The sequence below is a fragment of the Chinchilla lanigera genome, unplaced genomic scaffold (assembly GCF_000276665.1).
Source record: "Chinchilla lanigera isolate Chin_1 unplaced genomic scaffold, ChiLan1.0 scaffold00082, whole genome shotgun sequence".
In the NCBI taxonomy this organism is placed as follows: Eukaryota; Metazoa; Chordata; class Mammalia; order Rodentia; family Chinchillidae; genus Chinchilla; species Chinchilla lanigera.
In genome coordinates, this window is record NW_004955483.1 from 2127703 (window position 1) to 2148169 (window position 20467).

Below are 20467 nucleotides of genomic sequence, written 5' to 3' on the forward strand. Positions count from 1 at the left end.
AAAGCCCTAGGTGTTGTGGTGCAAGGTCGTGCCTTTCTTCCCCTACTGCCCAGTTCCTGCGGCCGCTGCCTCTCCCTTCCACCTCCAGGGCTTAACACCGAAGCAAGAGGCCCCTAACATTTGCTCTGTCCGCACCCTCGCCCAATCCTTGCCCAATCCTCGCCCAGCTATACTAATCGCCTCTGTTGCACTTCCAGAAGCAGACGACCTCCTTGCTGTTCCCCAGGCCTTTGCACTCCGTCTTCTACAGCCGGTCTGTGTCCACCCCACGGCCACCACCCACTCACAGTCCCCTCCCCTGTGACAGTCTCTCCTCCTCCCAAGGCAGGACTCCTTCGGAAGTCACTCCCCCAAGTCCTCCCCAACCCCCTGCTCCCACGGAGCCCCATACTTCCCCTTTGATAAAGAATATTTATTGCCTAAAGTCGGAATGGCCGATGAGCTCGCCCCAGCCCTCCACAGGGCTCAGTCAGACACCAGGGCAAGTTACTCACCCTCTCTGGGCTGCACTGCTTCCTGTGAGAACAATAGAATAGCTCTTACAGCGTGAGGATGAAAGAAGACCGTGTGTGCAAACCCAGAAGAACAGTGCAAGTAAAGTCCGAATGTATGTTTCCAAAAAGCATTGTGCATATCCCCAGACTGTAAGCCCCGACAGAGATTTTCAGACTTACTCACCATAATGTGCCCTATAAATGCTGCTGAATGAGGCAGTGCACCAAGCAAGCACAGGTGCATACAATCCAAAGCTACTTTCCAGAACCAAGACAGACCCTGGATAACAGATAGAACAAGTTTACAAGGAAGGCAAGAAGAGGCAGAAACAAAAACAAAGGTAGAAGTTTAGCACAGAAATGATAGGTTATTCAATAAGTAAAACTTGGATCATTTGTCAGCTTTGATCATACATGAGAATCCATTCACAGTATAAACAAAGTAGTTGCAAGTCAGGTATGGTGGTGCACGCCTGTAATCCCAGCACTTTGGGAGGCTGAGGCAGGAGGATCCCAAGTGCAAGTCCAGTCTGGACAACTTAGCAAGACCCTGTCTCGAAATAAAAGATGAAAAGGGCTGGGGCCATAGTTTAGTATGAAAGCCCTGAGTTCAATCCCCATTGCCACCAAAAAACAAACAAAGTAGTTCTACCTGCAACTAATAATTCAAAAGAAAATCTATTTTGAGAAACCACAAGATCCAAAACTCAGCATTTACCCAACTGAGGTGGTTCGGACCTGAGCCAGCGTGCCAGGGGAGTGATCTGTACTGAGTGGTCTATACTGGGTGCTATCCTGGGGAGACCTGGTCTTAGGTTAGGATTGTCCTGGAGTTCCCTAGACTTGACCCATACCCTGCCTACATGCACCCAGTGGAATAGGTTCCTCAGCTTCTTTCAACCCATTTCCTCATCTAGAAAAAAAAGGAGTCAATCAGCATAGCTGCAGCTACACAGTGTGCTGTGAGGATCAAACGAGTTAGTATTTGCATATCACAAATATAGAATGATGCCTTCTGTGCCTATCTTTGTAAAATAGATTCATATTTTATCTTTTAAAATTATGTCAGCCAATTAGAGATCAAAGGTGAGATTATAGGTACCAAGGATTTTCTTCCTTTTAACAGTTTCTCATCACTCTACAGTAAGCATACTCTTTTTAAAATAAGGAAAAAAACCAAGTTATTTTAGCTTTAAAATCTTATTTAAAAATCTCATCATTGAGGAATATTTGTGGTCATGCAAAAATATTCATGATTTACTGTAAATCAAAAAAATTTATGAAATAGCATATTCAGAATAACTTCAATTGTGTAAAAAAATACTTAAAGGACAAATATACACAATCATGCATGGACAAAACAAAGAATTTACAATGTTAGCAGCAACTGTCTCGGCATTTAAATTACATGTGATTCTTATTTTCTCTCATATTTTCTTATATTTCCTACATTTTTAATATGAATATAATTACTTGCAACATCAGAATAAATATTGTGAACTTTTAATTATTTTAAGAAATAGCGTAGACCTTAAGCAGTGAAATAGGCTTTTCTCTGAAACAGAAGGAAGCAAAGGATGAGGACAGATTAAAAGGGAGAAGAGGAGAAAGAGAGACAGACCTGGTGTCTGTATTTTCTCTGTAGTAGGAGGTGAGAAATAGAGAATAGTTTAAGCTTTGAAAGAGATGTAGGGAATGGACAGGGAATGGAGAGGTTTTTGGTTTAGATCTAGAATGGTTTTAGAATGGTTTAGAATGGTTTAGATCTTAGTAGTGCTAGGCATCAAACCAAGACCTCATGCATGTCCCCCAAAGTCTCATGTGTTTAGAGCTGGAGTTTTTGGTTTTTGAAAGGTGATTGGATCATGTGAGCTCTGTGTTCATCACCGAGTTTACCCACTGAGGAGCGATTTCAAAGGCAATGATACACTGTGTGCAGCAGATCCATGGTGTTGTACACCAAAAGATGAGCATGGTGTTCTCCAGCTGCAGGGATTTTAGTTGGGTTTTTCAGTTCCTTCTTTAACTTTACATGGCTTTTGAAAAATTGGCAAGTGCTATCACCTACATTGCACTCCAAAGGCCTGGGCATGAAAGGTTTAGTCCCTAGCTCATGGTGGTGGTAAAAACTTTAAGAGGAATGGCCAAGTGGGAAGGTGTTTGTTGTTGCTTTGGTTTTGTTATTTTTGATTTGAGATCAAACCCAGGGCCTCATGCATGCCAGACAAGCACTGTGCTACTGAGCTACAGCCCCAAGGGGAGGTCTTTAGGTCATTGGGGTGTCTCCTGGAGAGGAACACTTCCTCCTTCTCTCTGCCCCTTCCCAGGCAGGAAGCAAGCTCCCCAAAATGCTCCCCACAAGATCTGCTGTCTGTCACAAGGCAATGAGGCCAATGCATCATGGACTGAAACCTCTAAAACTATAAGCCAAGATAACCCTTTTCTATTTATAAGTTGATTGTCTCAGGAAATTATTATAGAACTGGAAAGGTGACTAACTCAGAAGTTAGTATTTGTTGATTAATTTTTGGCAAAAAAATGAAATTAGTAAGCAGGCAAACATTTCATCTAAATATATAGAAGTAAATGCCCTTTCTAAAACTTATCACCAAGAGAAAACCACTTGCTGGCATTTTGGCCAACATCTTTCCTTCTAGGTACATAGCCAGGTTCTGTTCTGCAGATCAGAATATGAATAGTCATGACTTGTAACATTGTTTTATCATAGCCCTTCTCTGTGTGATGTTGGGTGTTTGTGTTGAGTCCATGTTACCAGTTTATTTGCAAAGTAATTTTATTCTAGGACCCTGTGTTAAAGTGCTCAGAGGTTCTAGATCCAGGTTCCAGGTGCAGGAGAAAATATCTTTCTTTCCTATCTTTGGTTCATGGCTGAGACCCCTATAACAAAAGGCAGATTAACAAAAGAAAGGCCTGCAGATTTATTTAATGTGCGTTTCACATGCCAGAGAGTTTTCAGAAATGAAGTTCCCCAGCAACAGAGAAACTGTATGTCCATGAGTGGATGTGATAAAGAGTGGACAGTCATGTAGATAGATGATTGGTCAAAGGAGGTCTGATCTAATGCTAATAAACTAGCAGGAGGCACAGCAGGACTCATTTGTTCAAATTCTGTATGTCTTTGGAAATAAAGTCATTCCTTTCCTCCAGGTACAGGGAAGGTGTTATGGCTTGCTTCAGGATGAGGAAATGTTTTGCGTAGCATGTCCTGAGCCACATCACAGCTGACTCTGTTGCTGGTGACAGTTCTCTTCCTGGCTTTGCACCTAGCTGCCTTATTATAGCCTCACCTGGCCTTTTCTGGTGCATGCACTTGGAGAGAGTGCTCTGATGTATTCACAGAAGGAAACTAATCCCATTGGGTCAGAGCCCCTCCCTTATGTCCCACTTAACCTTAATTATTTCCTTACACCAAATCAGTCACACTAGGGATTAAGACTTTCATACATGACTTTAGGGGAGGAGCACATCTTCCACATGAAATCTCTATCCAGAACTTTTCTCTACTGAACTACAGTATCAACTCTGAGACTATTAGTTGTTTATATATATAGTCTATGTCATCCTTTCTAAGTTGAAAAACATTTTCATGAAGCAGGTGATGTACATTATCTCAGTCCACTGGTGTGCTAGCATCTACACGTGCCTATTTATGAGTGTCAGAGGTTAAAGATTCAGAAATAGTGTGAACTGTTTGTTACAACAGTCATGATTTAAAATTAGGTTATATAAATGTACAATTGAATAAATTATTTTCAACACAATATTAATAAATATTCAAAATCCATCAGTTCCTAATTACTACCTTTTACTAGTATCTGTGCCCTGGAGGTTACTTAGATCGGTTGTATCCCATGATGGAAATCCTGCAGAGGGATGTGCCCTGCCCGTTTCTTCCCGCTTTATGTTCAATGGTGTCTTGTTAGTGGTTTGAGATTAGCCATCATGGGACTATTAGCACTACAAAAATCAGTATACTCTGCAGTTCAGCACCCCTACCCAAGAGCTATTTAGCCTTTACATGTGTAGCACTCAGAGCCTGTATTTTCAGCAGCTGGCATAACAGAGCACCCAATAAATACTGGATGAATAAACAATAGAAAAGAATAATGGAGGAGGAGCATCATGTAGCCTTGGAGACAGGAGTAACAGAAACAAGAAGATGCTGCTGGGCGAGGCATCCGGTCTGCCCTTCACCTTGCAGCCTGCACAGCCAACCTCAGCTCTGTTTCCTTCTCTTGTGAGTTTCCCACATGTGTTCTTACACATTGTGCAATTGTGTACAGAAAACATGGTCATGTTGCTTCCAAATTCTATGTTGCTTCACTGCATTTCAAAAGAGGTGTAAATTTTTACATTCTGGTTCATTCCACTGGAGATAATGGTGTGGCAATGCCCACTCGGAACACATATTTACCATACACTGCATATTTACCACTTCACTCAGCGGAAGGTAAGCAGGGGTGGGGTCCTTCTGTGGCAAGGTAGTTTTTACCACAAGTTCCGTTCTCATCTGCCCTCTTATCCCAAAGCATGTTAGAAAAGGGAACTAAATATTGCTACTTGAGCTGATTGTGTCTTGCGTTGAGAACCAGTGAAAATTCTACCCAGAAATGGCAGAAGCAAAGTCTGAACTCAGTTTCATCACCAAATTGTTATCATGATCCCTACTATGATATTTCCTGTGTACCAGTTCTTCTTTTTACAAACTGATTTTTATAGTCTTCACATATGCCCTTAGAGCAAGAAACACACATGCCCACTAGTGCTACGGAGGCTATGACTACGGCTCAGTGTTTGGACAGATGTAAAATGCAAACCATTCTCCTCCAAGTCTCCTTGGCTCTCATGGGATCCTGGAGCAAAAGTCTGGGTGAAATAACTAGTAAACACTGGAGTGAAAACTATGTGCTGATTCAGCTTCCAGTTCTTAATATGTCTATCAGTTGTGCCTTTTAGTGCATAAAAGCAGAATAGGAACTAGGAAAAAGAATAGTATCAGTAAAATCTTGAGGCAAAAGGAACTAGATACTGGGAGATAAAATTTATTACTATCATAATCATGTTCAGAATCCACTGTTAAACCACCTTCAAAGGGATCCTTTTATGGAAATCTTAATCTTTGTTGATAAAATTTGAGAACTCTTCTTCAACTAGTTGCCAAACAACCCCATGTGAGGACAAGAATGCAAGTGCGGCTCCTGGATTCACTGACTGATCTACAAGAGAAAATGTCTATTTGTCTCTTCCCACCAGGGTCCAGGGGCTGAGGTACCTCGGCCCTCTGTAGATTTAGCCAACTGCCTATGGAAAATACTCAGAAAAAAATGTTGCACCTACTGAACATGTATAGGTTTTTTCCTTGTAATTATTTCCTAAACAATACAGGCTACAACTATGTACATAGCATTTACATTGCATTGGGTGTTATAAATAATTTAGAGAGGCTTTCAAGTGCACAGAAAGATTTGATAGGTTATATGCAACCAACACCCCACCTCATGGGAGAGACTTGAGCACCCATGGACTTTGATTTCCTTGGGCGTCCTGAGACCAATCCCCCATGGTACTTGTAGGTGGAATAGAACATGTGTCCTTCCAAACCAGACCTACCTGCTCATACCCTATGTGAGGATGACCCCTCCATCCCATATTGGCAGTGGGATAGAGCTCACTAAGGGGCAAAAGAGTGTTCCCAACCATCGTGGCTCCTGTGACCTGGGGTCACCCTTCCCTTCAGGTGTCACCCACCACACCCACCTTGCTCTGAACATTCTCATGTCTCTGGTGGCTGATGCCTAGAGACTTCCCGGAATTAATTACTCATTTTTTGGGAAAAATGTCTGGGGAGCACAAGCCTTCATTTACTTTTTTTTTTGCAGGATCTCACAGTCTAGTGGGGCAGATTGGTTTAAAAACCAACCCATAAGAACTGGGCATGGCAGCACATGCCTGTAATCCCAGCATTCTAGGAGGCTGAAACAGGAGGATCATGAGTTTGAGTCCAACCTGGGCAAACTTAGCTATTTAGCAAGACTGTATCTCAAAATAAAAAATAAAAATAAGAAAGAGCTGGGGATACAGCTCAGGGGGAAGTCTCTGGGTTCAACCCCCAATACCACCCAACACAAACATACCTAGATCCTGTAACTCCAAGTCCAGTGCGGGATTGTGGAAGTAAGCACGGAAAAAGATTTGAGAAATCAACACCAGTGCAGTGAACCTTGAGCACCCACCTGCATGGCCTGTTAGATTCTGCACTTTAGCACTTTCTTACGTGGATGTATTTTATTTTCACCAGATGAAAGTTTGGTCCTCCTGTAAGAATCTGCTGGAAGGGCCGCCCACACCACTTCACCTGCGTTCTGAGGGCTCCTGGCCTGCTCTCAGTATCCTTAGTCTCCGGTCAGCTAGGTGGGGACAGCTACATGGCCCCTCCTTCTTCACTTCACAAGGAACTCAGAAAAACAAGCCATTCTACCCTAGAGCAATACTCACCCATGAAGTTTTTATCAGAGTCATCCATGAAAGAAACACTAGTAGATGCTCCTCTGGGAACGCATAGCTCTCAGTACCCCAGTTCCCACTAGTACTAGGGCATTTATCCTGTTCTACAAATAATAACTGAGCCTGGGGCCCTCAGAAGGCTGGTCGCATTTGCTTTAGACTCTGGGTCATATCCAGGTTGAGCAGCAGGCACAGACCAACAGCAGAGCCACCCTTCCCCTGCCGCACCCTCCGCCTTGCCCTCTCACAGTCCAGCCACATCCCCTTGCTGGTCATTTTTAAAACATTGTGCAACCATGTGAATCACTCACCTTGAGTGCTAGCATGTCCCCAGCAGCCACCACCTCCAGAAGGTGGACTGCTGCATGTGAGGGCTGTCCCTGAGAGAACGGGACCCACCAGCCTCTGCTAATCAGCTTCTGGTGTCTGTGAGGAGGGGTCTGCTTCACCTCAGGATGGTTAATGAGCCCCGTACCCACTGCCATCACAGGGCTCTGTGACAGTAGAAGGTAGGCAGCTGGTAGCCTCAGGGTCCACTATGAAGGAAGAGCTTTTATTCACACCTGCCCAGCTTTCCCAGCAGAACAGAGAGCTGGTGCAATCTGTTTCACCAAGCCTGACCCTCAGAACATCCTGAAGGTGCTGGAGACCCTTCCCAGACCAAGTCCAAGAGACAAGTTTGAGCCCTCTCCAGGCCCCACTGCAGAACTTGAGAGGCTTGGGGTTGATAACCCAGGGTACCTTGCACTGGAGGGCAGATGGCTCTAAAATCTGCAGTAAAAATGACTTTGAAAACATCCAAACTCATGACAGTTTCACAAGGGTGGAGTCTGGGGCAGCGGCTGCAGTGTATTTCCCTCTTTCTGGCTTTCAGCTACTCTTACCCCTACCTACACCCTTGTTTATGAGCCTGGGTTCACAGCTTCGAGGTCTGTGGTCTTACAGAGGATGGGCGGCACTTCTCAGTCTGTTATCGCACCAGCGTGGCTCTACGAAAAGAAAAGGGGACTTGTTTTGAAGAGTTCAGTAGGAGAGGCTGACATGGACGTGCAGAGAAAAAACAAACCATTGGTTGTTTCTTAAACCTCTCAGCTGAAATCTGAGAACAGGAGGGACCAGAGGAGGAAACAGAGCTAGTCCCAGGGCCTCAAAGGAAATACACGTTGATCCTAACAAAATTTCTCAGTCTACAACCTGAGCTCACATACAATTTTTAAAAAAATATGCAGTGACTGAAAACTAGACTTCCACGTGCAGCCATCCCAAGGGGAGAGAAAGCATGAGAATGCAAAGAAATGGGGAACTCATCACCCACCGGCTTGAAGGCTGTTTCCACAGGCAAGCTTTGCACTTAGAAGGGAGGCAGGGCCGCCATATTGTTTTTCTTTTCCCTCCTTCCCCTCTTCCTTCCTTTGCTTCCTCCCTCCCACCTTTCCTTCTTTTTATTCTCCGTGTTGCCCTTCTCCTTCTGCCTCAGCTAGCTTTTTTCTTTTAGTTAAAAGGCATAGAGGAGCCAGGCATGTTGGCACACACCTGTAGTCACAGCATTCTGAGAGGCTGAATCTTGAGGACTGCAAGTTTGAGCCCAGCCTGGGCAGCTTAGTAACTTAATGAGACACTGTCACAAATTAAAAAATAAAAAAGGGCTGGGGATGTACCTTAGTGCAAAGGCTCTGGTTCAACCCCGGGAACCATATACTCAAAAAGAAAAGGAAAAAAAAAAAAAAAGAAGAAGAAGGGAAAAGGTAGCTCTCTTCTTTGCTGAAGCTCGAGGCTGCGGCCTAAAGCAAAAGGATCAGAAAACGTCCAGCTGTAGCTGGACGTCTCTCCTCACCAGCTTGCTGGTGTTCGGGCTGCACTGTGTTGAGGGAGGGAAGCAGCTGTTACTGCTCGGGCTCTTTAGATACCCACGCTGACCACTCATTGTCCAGCTAAGGAGAGCCTGGGGGTATTGGGAAGGCAGAGCCTGAACAGGACTGTTCCATAGCTCAGCACCTGTCTTCTCATTTGCTCTGCTGTTATTTTCACTGCATCCATTGATCATTCTTTATTGATTTACCTTTCAAAACAAAACATCAAATGAGGGAGGAGCCTCCGGGGAGGGTGAGGCTGCCAGTACACAAAAGAACAGTGGAGATTTCTTAGTCTGTGTTTCTCCATCTCCTCCGGCCATGTGAGCTCCAGTGGATTGCATTCTTCCTGGACTCCTGACAGCAGGTTTGCAGCTCACCTGAGCTGGCCAAGACCCTGGGAGTCAAGTTCAGGCGTAGCTGGGCCAAATCCGGGACCCTCTCTGCCCTGCAGCAGTGATGAGCACCCATAGCCTGAATTTCCGGGGGCCGGTGGGGATTTCAAATTAAGGAATATCTCTGGATCTCCTCCCACAGAATCCTTGAAAAAACAGATGCAATCTGGAATTATTTTTCTTGCACAAGACCCATGCTCTGCCCTGCTCTCATGCTTCTCCTCATTTGCTTTCTCTTCTGTAGCCTTTGAAAAATCTCAAATTATTTTTCTACCTTCTGTTGTCAGAGGTCACTGGGACTCATAGATTAAAGAGAAGCCATACACAGAAGAGTTTTCAAAAACATTTGGCCAAAATCAGAACAGGAGAAGAAGTCCCAAATTCCAAATCCTCCTTTTGTCACTTCCCCATGGTGGAAAATCTTCTGAGATGAAGAATAGATCTGAATGTCTGTCTATGGGGTCCAAGGAGACCCCCCCAAAGAGGACGTAGGGCCCTCAAGTCAATTGTCACAGAAAAGCATTTTAGGACATGTCAGCAAGGGGCACAGGAAGATGTATTAGGCAGAACCACAGAATTGGACACTCAAAAAGAAACTGTGTCATGTGTCAAGTGTCCTGTGGTCTAGGGTTGGAAGAATTATGTGGTCTAAGAGTATCCTCAAGGCAGATGACCTGGGATGTGTATTTTTTAAGCAATTTGTCATTTTGCTCATGTCTGACAGGTTCCTTATTAGGGGGTTAAAGCAAAAGTTGACTTTATCAATTAGGTTTGCATATGTTTGAAGTTTAGAAATATGGTCCCTAAGTTAATAGTGCTATTTCTTTAAGAAGATGTTGTTTGAAATATGTGTTTTATAATGGTGGCTGTGAGGAAGCACAGCCAAATTTACAAACATATTGTATCTTTGAGGCTTCAGTGAGGACCCTGGGGTGAGAAGGCATTGTGGTCTTGGATAACTCTGATTATGTCTTGAAGTTATAGTTTTCTCAAAATTATAATGTCCTTGTGTTCTTTCTGTCCATCTTTATCTCTTCTATTTGCCTCTAAAAAATGACTGAATCACTACCCACTAAGCTAGAACAGGCTGGAACAAGCTGTGAGTATCTCTTATCTGACATGCTGAAATCTAAAGTGTTTCAGATTTTGGAAGTTTTCAGATTTTGGAAAATCTGTATGTCCGTAATGTTCCATCCTAGGGGTGGGGCCCAAGAACATCAAACTCATTTCAGTTTCATATTCACCTTATACATATAGCCCAAAGGCATTCTGAGTGAGACCCTCACATGAGGTCAAATGGGGAATTTTCCACTTATCCTATCTATGGGAAAGCTTTAAAAGTTTGGAACTTTAAAACATTTCAGACGGGATTTTAAAGTTAGAGGTGATTGACCTGTCTACAAAGGCTGGTGCTCCTAGGCTGCCTTCCTAGTTCCCACCCCACGGCCCCTCATATCCTGTGCCTACCCCAAGCCCCCAGATTATAGTCCCCAGCCTACAGGAACTCCTGGGGTCCTCCCCTGCCCAATGGGAGAGAGGCACTAGGAGTCTTCAACTGTCTCGTTTTTAAAACCAAAGTAAACTTTGAAAAACTATGCACTCCTCACACATCTAAAATTTTTATCATAAGGGTTTGGTATCGTTTTGTTTGGTTTAGTTTCTTTCTTTGTTTTGTTTTGTTTTGGAGACAGTTTTGTTATGTATGTAGTTCAGGCTGGAGACTCACTATGTAGCCCAGGCTGGCCTTGAATTTGTGGTGATCCTCCTGCCTCAGCCTCCTAAGTAATGGGATATCATCAGTTTTAAAAGTCACAAAAGATATACTTAATAGAGTGATGTATACAGATATCACCATTTTCCAGGTAAAAAGTACATGAAAAAGCTCTTTGAGATTTGGATATTTATATTATTCCTTTTCCATATTGAATCCACATTTCCATTCTATTTTCCCCACAGTTTTACCCTAATTATTAAGCCAGTATCCCAGATAAATCAACCAAACTTTACTTGAAATTCATCAATAGGGAAAGATTCCTGACCACCTCCATAAATATTCTGTACTGATAAAGATACTTGATAGAAAGAGAAGATGACCACTGAGACCAGACTCTTATTATGAGAATGAGCCCTCTTACATATACTTTAAAGCGCTTGATAGTGTCCCATATTTTTGTCAGGTTCTGCTTTTCCTTCTGTCACTCAGTCAAGATAACCTTTTTTGAACATCTTTTAAACAAATGAATGATTTAAACTCTTTGTCTAGTAAGCCCAACATTTGGACTGTTCAGAGGGTTCCTATTGGACTGTACTTTCTTGCTTCTTTGCACATCATGTAATTTTTTTGTTGAAAACCAGACATTTCAAATGATGGGAAAACCTTGAAAATCAGATCTCCCACCTCTAAAAGTTTTTTGTTGTTCTTTGTCATAGTTCATTTTGCAGTAAATACCTGAGAGTAAGTCATTTATTTAAAAAAATAAACATTTATATCTTATAGTATTGGAGGCTTAGTGGTACCAGGTCAAGGGTCATGTATGTGGTAAAGTACTTCCTGTTGCACACTAAAATGGAAGGGGAAAGCAAAAGAGCATTGTGGGAAAGAAAAGCAAAGGGCAGAGCTCACTGTTGTATCAGGAGCCCACTCAGGTGGTAACTAGTGCACTCTGGTGCCAATGGCGCTGATCCATTCTTGGAACACAGCACCCTTGACGGTCTCAGCACCATTGCACTGGGGATGCGGTTTCCAACACATTAACCCTGGAAGATACACTCAAACCATGTTTGTTTCTTGTTTAGTAACTTTTCTGAAATAATTCTGTAAAATCTGTATGCTTCTTCCGGTGTGAGTACTGAAACCTCTCCTTGGTTAGCCGAGTGGTCAGCTAACGATTCAACAGAAACTTCTTTAGATTCTTAAAACCAGTAAGCCTTTCAACCCTTGGCAAGGAACTGTATGCGTAGTGGGGCATGCACCCAATACTAAGCTAAGCATGTCACAGTTCTGCCTTAGCCTTTTTGCTGCAAGATGAGCCAGTTCTCAAAGCTTGTACTCTTCCTGAGCATGCACACAGCTCCAGGCGTGAACACAACCCTGCACATGCTTGCCTCACTGGGACATCGGGGCATAGTCTCAGGACTATGTCACAGCTTTTAAAAGTTCCCTATGGACATCTCATTCTCCAGCTTTTCCTTTGAAGCTTTTGGTTAACCTATCGTTTGGTTCCAACTTTTACCCGCTCCCTCAGGCAGCTGCAGCGTTCACCAGTTGCCTTTGATTATTTTCAACAAGCAACCCCAGGGAAAAGACTGTTCTGGTTGGGGAGGTCTGAGTCAGGTTAAATAAAGACAGCCTTGCAAGTTCTTTCAGTGTACCACCAGTAGATCGAATAATGATAATTTTCTGGGAATGGGGCTTTAAATAACTTTCAGCCCCATCCCTTACCCCCCACCTCCATGAGCTCCAGGCTACAGATTTCCTAGGATTGCAGGCTGTTCCTTTTCAAGGAGTTTGGAACTAGGGCAAATGACAATTCCATAAAACTCCCTGTTCATGGGGCTGGGGATTTAGCTTAGCGGCAAAGCGCCTGCCTGGCAAGCACAAGGTCGTGAGTTCGGTTCCCGGTACCGGAGAAAAAAACCAAAAAAAAAAAAAAAAAAACCTCCCTGTTCTATTGAAATTCAGCCATTTTTCTTAAATAAGTGCTTCCTAGATTGTTGCAAACCTTTGATTATTTCCCAAATTCTGTATTTTTTTATGGCCTTTATAGCAAAGAAAAATTTTCAAAAGTCTTGTCAACCATTATCTCCGATACATAACCTGATTCTTTGAACTTTTTGTCCATCATATGACAAAAATCACAGTATGAATTATCATCAAAAAATAGGTTTACAGGCCTAGGGCCTGTTCAGTGGAAGAGCATTTACCTACCATAGATACAGCACTGGGTTCAAACCCCAGTAGCTCATATATGTTGATTTAGTGATAACAGCTCAAGGTCTTCCCACAATTCTTAAACAAAAATAACTAAAAATCCTGTGATATATGAAAGAATTGGGTACCGGTCATTTAATACCATCCAATTTTTCAATAATAATATTTCTTATCATTCGTGTTGGTTGGGTACCCAACTATTCATACACCACAGAGCAACCTCCTACTGTAAGATCTGGATTGGGTGAGATTTACACATTTCCTTCAAAGTTAGGAATTTATACCTCCTCATCTGGTCTTCTTTTTTTTTTTTTTTTTTTTTTTGTCTTTTTGAGACAGGGTCTCACTATGCAGTTCAGGCTGGCCTTGAGCTCACTTTGTAGCCTAGGCTGGCCTCGAACTCACAGTGATCCACCTGCCTCAGCCTCCTGAATACTGGGATTACAGGCATGAGCCACCACGCCTGGCTCATCTGGCCTTCTTGCTGTGAACAGAGATGTTCTCTTGGATCTGAGGGAACAGACTAGGAAGAAAAGTTGTAATTCTTCCTAAAGTCTCCCTAAGTTCTCCCATGGACATGGAGATATGTTTGTTTCTCTCTGTACCTTCCCTCCACTGCTCCTGTCTTTTCCTGTATTTCCATACCAAGAAAATGATCTTGAAGTTTAAAAAAAAAAGAGACACAGACTGCTTATGACCTCTGTCTATTCTAATTCTGATGGGAGGGTCACAGGGAAGGATTCTCGAATCAGTCAGTGTCACCAAAACCTGAGAGGTCAGTTGTATTATCAGTGGCAGTCCAGCTACTTTACTGGAGAGGCTTTGCTTGAGACATAGCGAAGAGCCAGAGACTACATGTTGAGGTTGTGTTGGTATGGCTAATGTGGGTATGAATGATACAGATCATATTTCAATCTGGGGCAATTTGTGGGGAGAGTTCTGAGTTTCCTTTGGTTCACACACAGATTATTACACCATGTTACACATTCAGAGTCAAATTCAATAGCAAAGCCAGGGTTGAGTCTCAGTCCTGTCAAATCCCACAACCAATACTTTTATGCCATTTTTTAAAGTCGCTAAGTGCAAGCTAACCACTTGCAGCAGTGGTACCCTTATTCCATGGCTCTGGCCCTCCATCCACACCCAGTATGAGTCTTTCCGGAAAGACTTTTTTGCTGGGTTTGCTGATTTCTTGGTAGAAGGAATGGATTTGTTTAGTGGATAGTTTGTCTCACTGGGTTCAGTCTTGCTTTAGGAAACTGTGCAGGGCTTTGGCGGGCTTGTCCAGCAGCTTTCCCAATCTCAAAACAGCGATATGTGTGCAGGTGATAGCTGCCCCAGTTACCCTGATATCACTACATGCTATGTACACATACTGAAATGTCGTGCTGCAACCCATAGAAATATACAATTACTATGTCTTTCTTAACAATAAAGCATTTAATAATAATATAAATAAAAATAGCTAGCACTTTATAGTGCTTACCCTTTGCAGAAACAAAATCAAACAAACAAAAAAGCATCTATTCTCTAACCTACAGCCAACCTTAGTCAAAGGCTGTCCCCGTAGCTTTAGTCTTTCTTTTCTAGTATATATTTGAAGGGGATTGTAATATATCCCATGGAAATATGCCAGATTAGCATATTCTGAGATGAAGGCATGAGAAAGCAGATGCAAGTGCTCTCTGCCCTCCTCCTTCCTGCCTGAAAGCAAGCCATCCTTTTACCTTGGTAAAGGTGACATAAATCCCCCTTTCTACGGGTCTTCCTCTGTCCTGCACCAGGGAGAGGAGTAACACTGCCCTGCTGGTGGTGACAGTGAGACCAGCTGCAGAGCCACTCTGTGCCACCTCACATTTCCTGGTCACCTTCCCCAGATCTCCACCCAGTGGGCCTACCCTCCTACGTTGCTCCGTTGGTCACTGCTTCACATTTATTACTCATTGCTAAAATGGGACAGAAGCCCCTAAATTTAACCACTTCTTTGAGATTTTCACGTTTTTGTGAAAAAACATTAATAAATTTTGAATTAATAAACCTTGCATATAGAAAAAAGTTTTTTTTTTTTTCTTGGCTCCAGATTCTAATTCCCAAGTGAAAACTCTTGGCCTCTTGCATTCAATTTACACTCACTTTCTGCCATTCCTTTCCCCATGCTCTACTAAGCACACAAATGACTTTCTGCCCATCACCCTGTGGATGCAAAGTTTAAGAAGCAACAACCCCGGCCCATGAGCAGTGAAGGGCAAATGTGAAACTGGTCAGTGCTTTATATGGAAAAGGGGAGGGGCAAATGTTTCCACTTGGGGATGTCATGCAGGAGATAGTTTAAGCCCCAAAGATGAGTCAGTAGTTTCCAAGTTGATCAAAGAGATGGGATAAAGGGAGCCTTGAGCAAAGGTTTCAAATGCCTGAAGTTGGCGAGTTGCAAACATCTCCCTGATCCTTCATCTTTCACATACATGAGCCATTGCAGCTGCTCCACCACTCACCAGATGCATGACCTTGGGTGGGTCATTTTGCTTCTTGGGCCTTAAACTAAAATGCAGATGGTAATTATATGTAGATGGATTAAGGACTCATCCTACACTGGCAGGGTATGTGTTCATCTTCCCTAATTACATCTGCAGTGACCCTGTTTCCAAATAAGACCATATTCTGAGGTATTGAGGGCAAGGACTTCTATATATGAAAGGGGTGCACAGTTTCACCTACTGTGGTTGAGATGAGAGGATGGGTGCCAGTTGTGATCATTATATCTATTTTATAAGGCTGTTGTAAGAATTAGGAAAATCAAGGCATTTACACTATATCTGACACTCTATAGGTGTTAGCTATAATGTATATTATATGTGTTTTTACTCTGTCCATTTTGGGATGTTTATATAAGTATAATCATACTACTTATATTTATGAGATTTTTAGTCATATACCATTTTTGGAATTCATTCATACTGATGCAGTCATTAAGTTTCCCTCTTAGTTAAACATGGAGTCTATGCATGGTTTCTCTAAAGCGATGGTGAACTTTAGGGAGTATGTTTTCTGTGTTCCCCACAAGGGGTTCTTCGTGACATTTGTGATTTGTTCTGAGATTATTACTTGTGTTTTTAAAATGTGAAAATTGGAAAAGAGGAGACTGAGGGAAACTTCTGGAGAGAGTTGAGATTTTATACAGAGCACATGACTGCTCATTCTTCCCCACTGAGGGTTCAGTCAGAGAGGCTCTCTAAACTGCCCCGTAAGGACCAACTGGATGATTAGAACTTGGTATTAAATGGGCACCATGTGTTATGACAATTCCTTTACATGAATGATCTTATTTAATCCTCAAAATACGCTAAGACAGGAAGTTTTTAGTTGGATAGGATTTCCATAACTAACCACCAAAACTGGAGGAGGGAAGGGTTTAAACACCAGAAATTCATTATTACCAGAGTTCTAGAGGCTAAAAGTCTGGGGTCAAGATGTGCTCAGGCTTGGTTCCTTCTGTACGATGTAGGGAGAACCTGCCCATGCCTCGCCCCCAAATTGCTGGTAGTTCAATGGCAGTCTTTGGCTCTCCACTCTGCCTTCACCTCCAAAAGGTGTTCTCCCTGTGTGTCTGTGCCTTTAAGTCTCTACTTCTTGTAAGAAAATGACTTAATGGATGAAGGACTCATCCTACCCGGGCAGGGTATGTGTTCATCTTCCCTAATTACATCTGCAGTGACCCTGTTTCCAAATAAGATCATATTCTGAGATATTGAGGGCAAGGACTTCTATATATGAAAGGGGTGCACAGTTTCACCCACTGAGAGGTAAAGAAATAGGGAGGTCATGTTAACTAGCAGAAGTGGATGGCTGGGAGCTTGGTGGTTCTGAGGTCGGGGTGAAGGAGGTGGTAAAGGTTTTGTAGAGGGACCCAGATCATCTGAAGTCATTTAGAAAAAAAGGAATGGATAATGAAGTGAGCGCTGAAGTTAGTGAAATCTGCCCCTTGCTTGCCTGTTGTTTTCAAGGCCGCAGAGCTTTCCTGGCTTCATGTATAAAATGGGATGATTGTAGCCAGCTTGTGAAGTTGACTGAAGGACACAGGACAATGACTGAGAAATGCAGCGATGATCACAGTCGGCACCCATCCTCTGATCTCAACCACACGAGAATGGAGATCTAATCCAGAGGCAGGTTCCTACATTTGGTCCCGTTTTATTCATTTATGTAATGACTTTGAGCAGAAGCAGCATTTGAGTGGGAATCAGGGTTGGGGTGATAGAGGGTCAAAGAGGAGGGATACAAAGATCTGTTGAGAGGCATGGCAAAAGGTATCTGCTTCATAACATTTCTCCAGGGGGCCACTAGACATTTGGGGCAGGACTTCTCCTTAACCACTGACCCATGCATTGCAGGGAGCTTGCTAGTTCTGGCCCTGGGCTGCTGTAATAACCCCCAGTTCTGGTATCCCCCAAACACCCAACAGGTTTCCCAGCTCTCCCTGAAGGATGGTTCCCGCCTAGTCAGAGATATCAGAGGCCCTGACAGGCCCCCAGCCCTGCACTGCCTTTGGGAACCCCCACAGCCAGCAGCAACATCTGAACCCTCAGCTGGTGCACAGCGAGGTCTTAAGGACCAATACGTGCCTTCTGGAGCTATCTATCCTACTGCTGGACTTCCGGCCCACCCCACTTCACATATTCTCTAAGGGAGCAGTTAGTTACCAGGGAAGGGACAGGTTTTCAGCTTGGAGGGGAACGTGAAGTAAATAAAGCTCCAAAATAAGCACCCTGAGTCAACAGCTCCTCCCCATCCCCTTCATTTGCATTTCCCGAGGTGTGGACCCGCTGACAGCCTGGGAAAACCCCAAGCTGAAGTTGCGGAGCAGTCCAGAGAGACTGAGGCTTGCACAAAGAGCTTAACTCGCTTCAGGCAGTGCGAGACGGTGATGCAAGTTCCAGGGGAGGAACCGCTTTTTTGAGTTACAGTTTCTTCTCTCTCCTTTAGAGATAAGGTCTGAAATATCAGACCGAGTAAATACTGTGAAATGAAAGTTGTTTGACCAAAACCAGTAATCTGTTCACTGACTATAGATTCAATCAAGCCAATGAGAGCCTGGATCGGAGTTAATTTGGTTTAAATATTGTGGTATGCAGTCCTCAAATACAAAAAAAGAAAGAAAGAAAAAAACAGCAACTATTACAGAGTGAAATTAAAGCCCCTGTCTTCCAAGTGCCTGCTTTGATTCAGTACACTGGCTTGCTTTACTCACAGATAAATTGTCATTGAAGCCAACTAAGATCTGAGAAATATGAACCCCCTCTCTTTCAACACTACCCATTGTGTTCAAATTCATAAGCGAGAAAGAGTTAAGCACCCGCCGTGCTCTTTAAGAAAATATGAAAGTTGGTGCTTTGAAATACAAAGCTCAGACTGCACTCAGACTTGGAGTGCTATCTGCATTTCAGATCCCACTACATCTGCAGCCCCTTCCAAGAATGCTTTCTTCTCAGTGGGGAGAATTACCTCACCTGGAACTCACTCTGCTTGCCGAAAGGCTGCAGAAACCCGTTCACATGAATGAAGCTGCTTTCTCGGGGCAGAGGCGGAAGCGCCCTCCCCTGGCTTGGTCTGGAGCTTGGGCAACCCCTCGGGGAGAGGAGAGGAAGCCGCCTGGGGCAGTGTGGCTGCAGGGACCAGGGACTGTGGCTGCCTCCTGCCTCCTTCCTTGCCCAGGATGCAGTTCCTTGATCCTGATGAGCTTCTCGTCGATGAGGAGGATGATATTTTTGGAGAAGGTAAACACAGCTCTCTGGCAGGAGCCATTCTGGTGCTTTGCTTTGTTTCACACTACTGGAAGGTTTGCCTGACCTGGGTGAGGACTTGAGTATCTTGAAAGTGTTCTGAATGGGACGGTCATTGCGGGTACCCGGTTAGGCACCTGAGGATGCCAAGGCCAGGGGTTGGTGTGGAAGGGAACTGAGTGGTTTCCAAATTTTGTTTAAGTTTTAACTAGATAAAATTTTACTTCAGGTCAGAAACTACTACTAAATCTTTCCCTGTGTCCCTTTTCTCTGCCATCTCCTCTGACAGCGTCAGGGAAGCCCATCACAGTGCTTAGCACGCTGCAGTGAGCTGGGGTAGGAGGCAGAGAGGTGGAGTGGGACAGACAGTTCTCCCTGGGACTCAGGGCTGTGATATCTACTTCTTGGCTCTGCCCTCTCCACACCCCATGTCTTTGGACCTTTTCTCTCTCATGCTTGTCCTCACACTTAGGTGGAACCCCAGCCCTCCTTTCTGCTTGCCCTTTCCTTCTCTCCTAAGCAGAGATGCTGAAGCCCTGTAGGGTCTGACAACTGTCATCCCTTTCTTCCCCTCTCCACAGATCTCTACAAAATTGATTCTGCAGTGCACGTTGTCTGTGAGACTTGATATTTATTTACTTATTTATGGTGGCTCTGGAGCTTGAACCCAGAGCCTTGTGTGTGCTAGGCAAATGCTGTACCACTGAGCTTCACCACTAACCCAGACTTGCTATTTTAAATGGCCAATCTAGTAATCCATGCATGTCTTGTCCAACGCTACCCATGACCCTAGGGGTCCTAAGCAAGACCTTTTCTAGCATATGAAACTGTCTAAATAAATGGGAATCTGGACTCAGAGACCTCATGAATTTAGTTTTGCTTTTTGGTTTTTTTGTTTTGTTTTTTTTTTTTCTTAAGAAATCATGTCAAGGTATTTTTTTTTTAATCTCCATCAAGTAATATTTTTTGAAGCAGTAGTAATGTGTTTTCTGGTGATTACCCAAGTAATACAGGTTTATTAAGAAAAAGAGAATAGCTTAATACGATTTTTTATAAACTAGTTTTCTAGGATATAGTTACTTTCAAAGTTGATAACCATCTTTCCTTTGTTTTACTCTAGCCACAGAAATATTCAAAATCATCATTTGTATTTTATCACAATTTAAATCAGTTTGAAGAATATTTGTGTAAGCTTTGTTGCTGTTTGCCAGGTCCTAGATCATGCCCTTCCTCTGGTGACAGCTGTTGAGATGCACCATTACATTGAAGGCTCTGTTCTTGTGTTCTCACTTCTACTTGAAGATGTTTTCTCTGGTTGTTACCGCTTAACAAATGTTCACAACCAGGAAGAGAAGCCACGATTGGGCAATCTTCTAGTCATTCACCCCTCCCTCTAGGAATGGTGTTTCAAAATGTCTGGCCATCCTTTCTTTCCCCAAAGAACTTCTCTCTCCCTTCTTCTTCTTCTTCTTCTTCTTCTCCTTCTTCTTCTTCT

General features: G+C 43.4%; 1 protein-coding gene across 5 annotated transcripts in view; it reads left to right on the plus strand.

Moving 5' to 3' along the window:
- Positions 1–20467, plus strand: part of Fam65b (family with sequence similarity 65, member B) — a 208843-nt gene that overhangs the window by 79467 nt on the left and 108909 nt on the right. The window contains exon 1 of one of the 5 annotated variants that reach the window (XM_013503808.1): positions 18716–18966. The exons of the other annotated variants lie outside the window; for them this stretch is intronic. Coding sequence (XP_013359262.1) covers positions 18906–18966 — 61 coding nt within the window. The 5' untranslated portion in view covers positions 18716–18905. Of the gene's footprint in view, positions 1–18715; positions 18967–20467 lie in introns of those variants that run through there. 5 annotated transcript variants of the gene reach the window in all.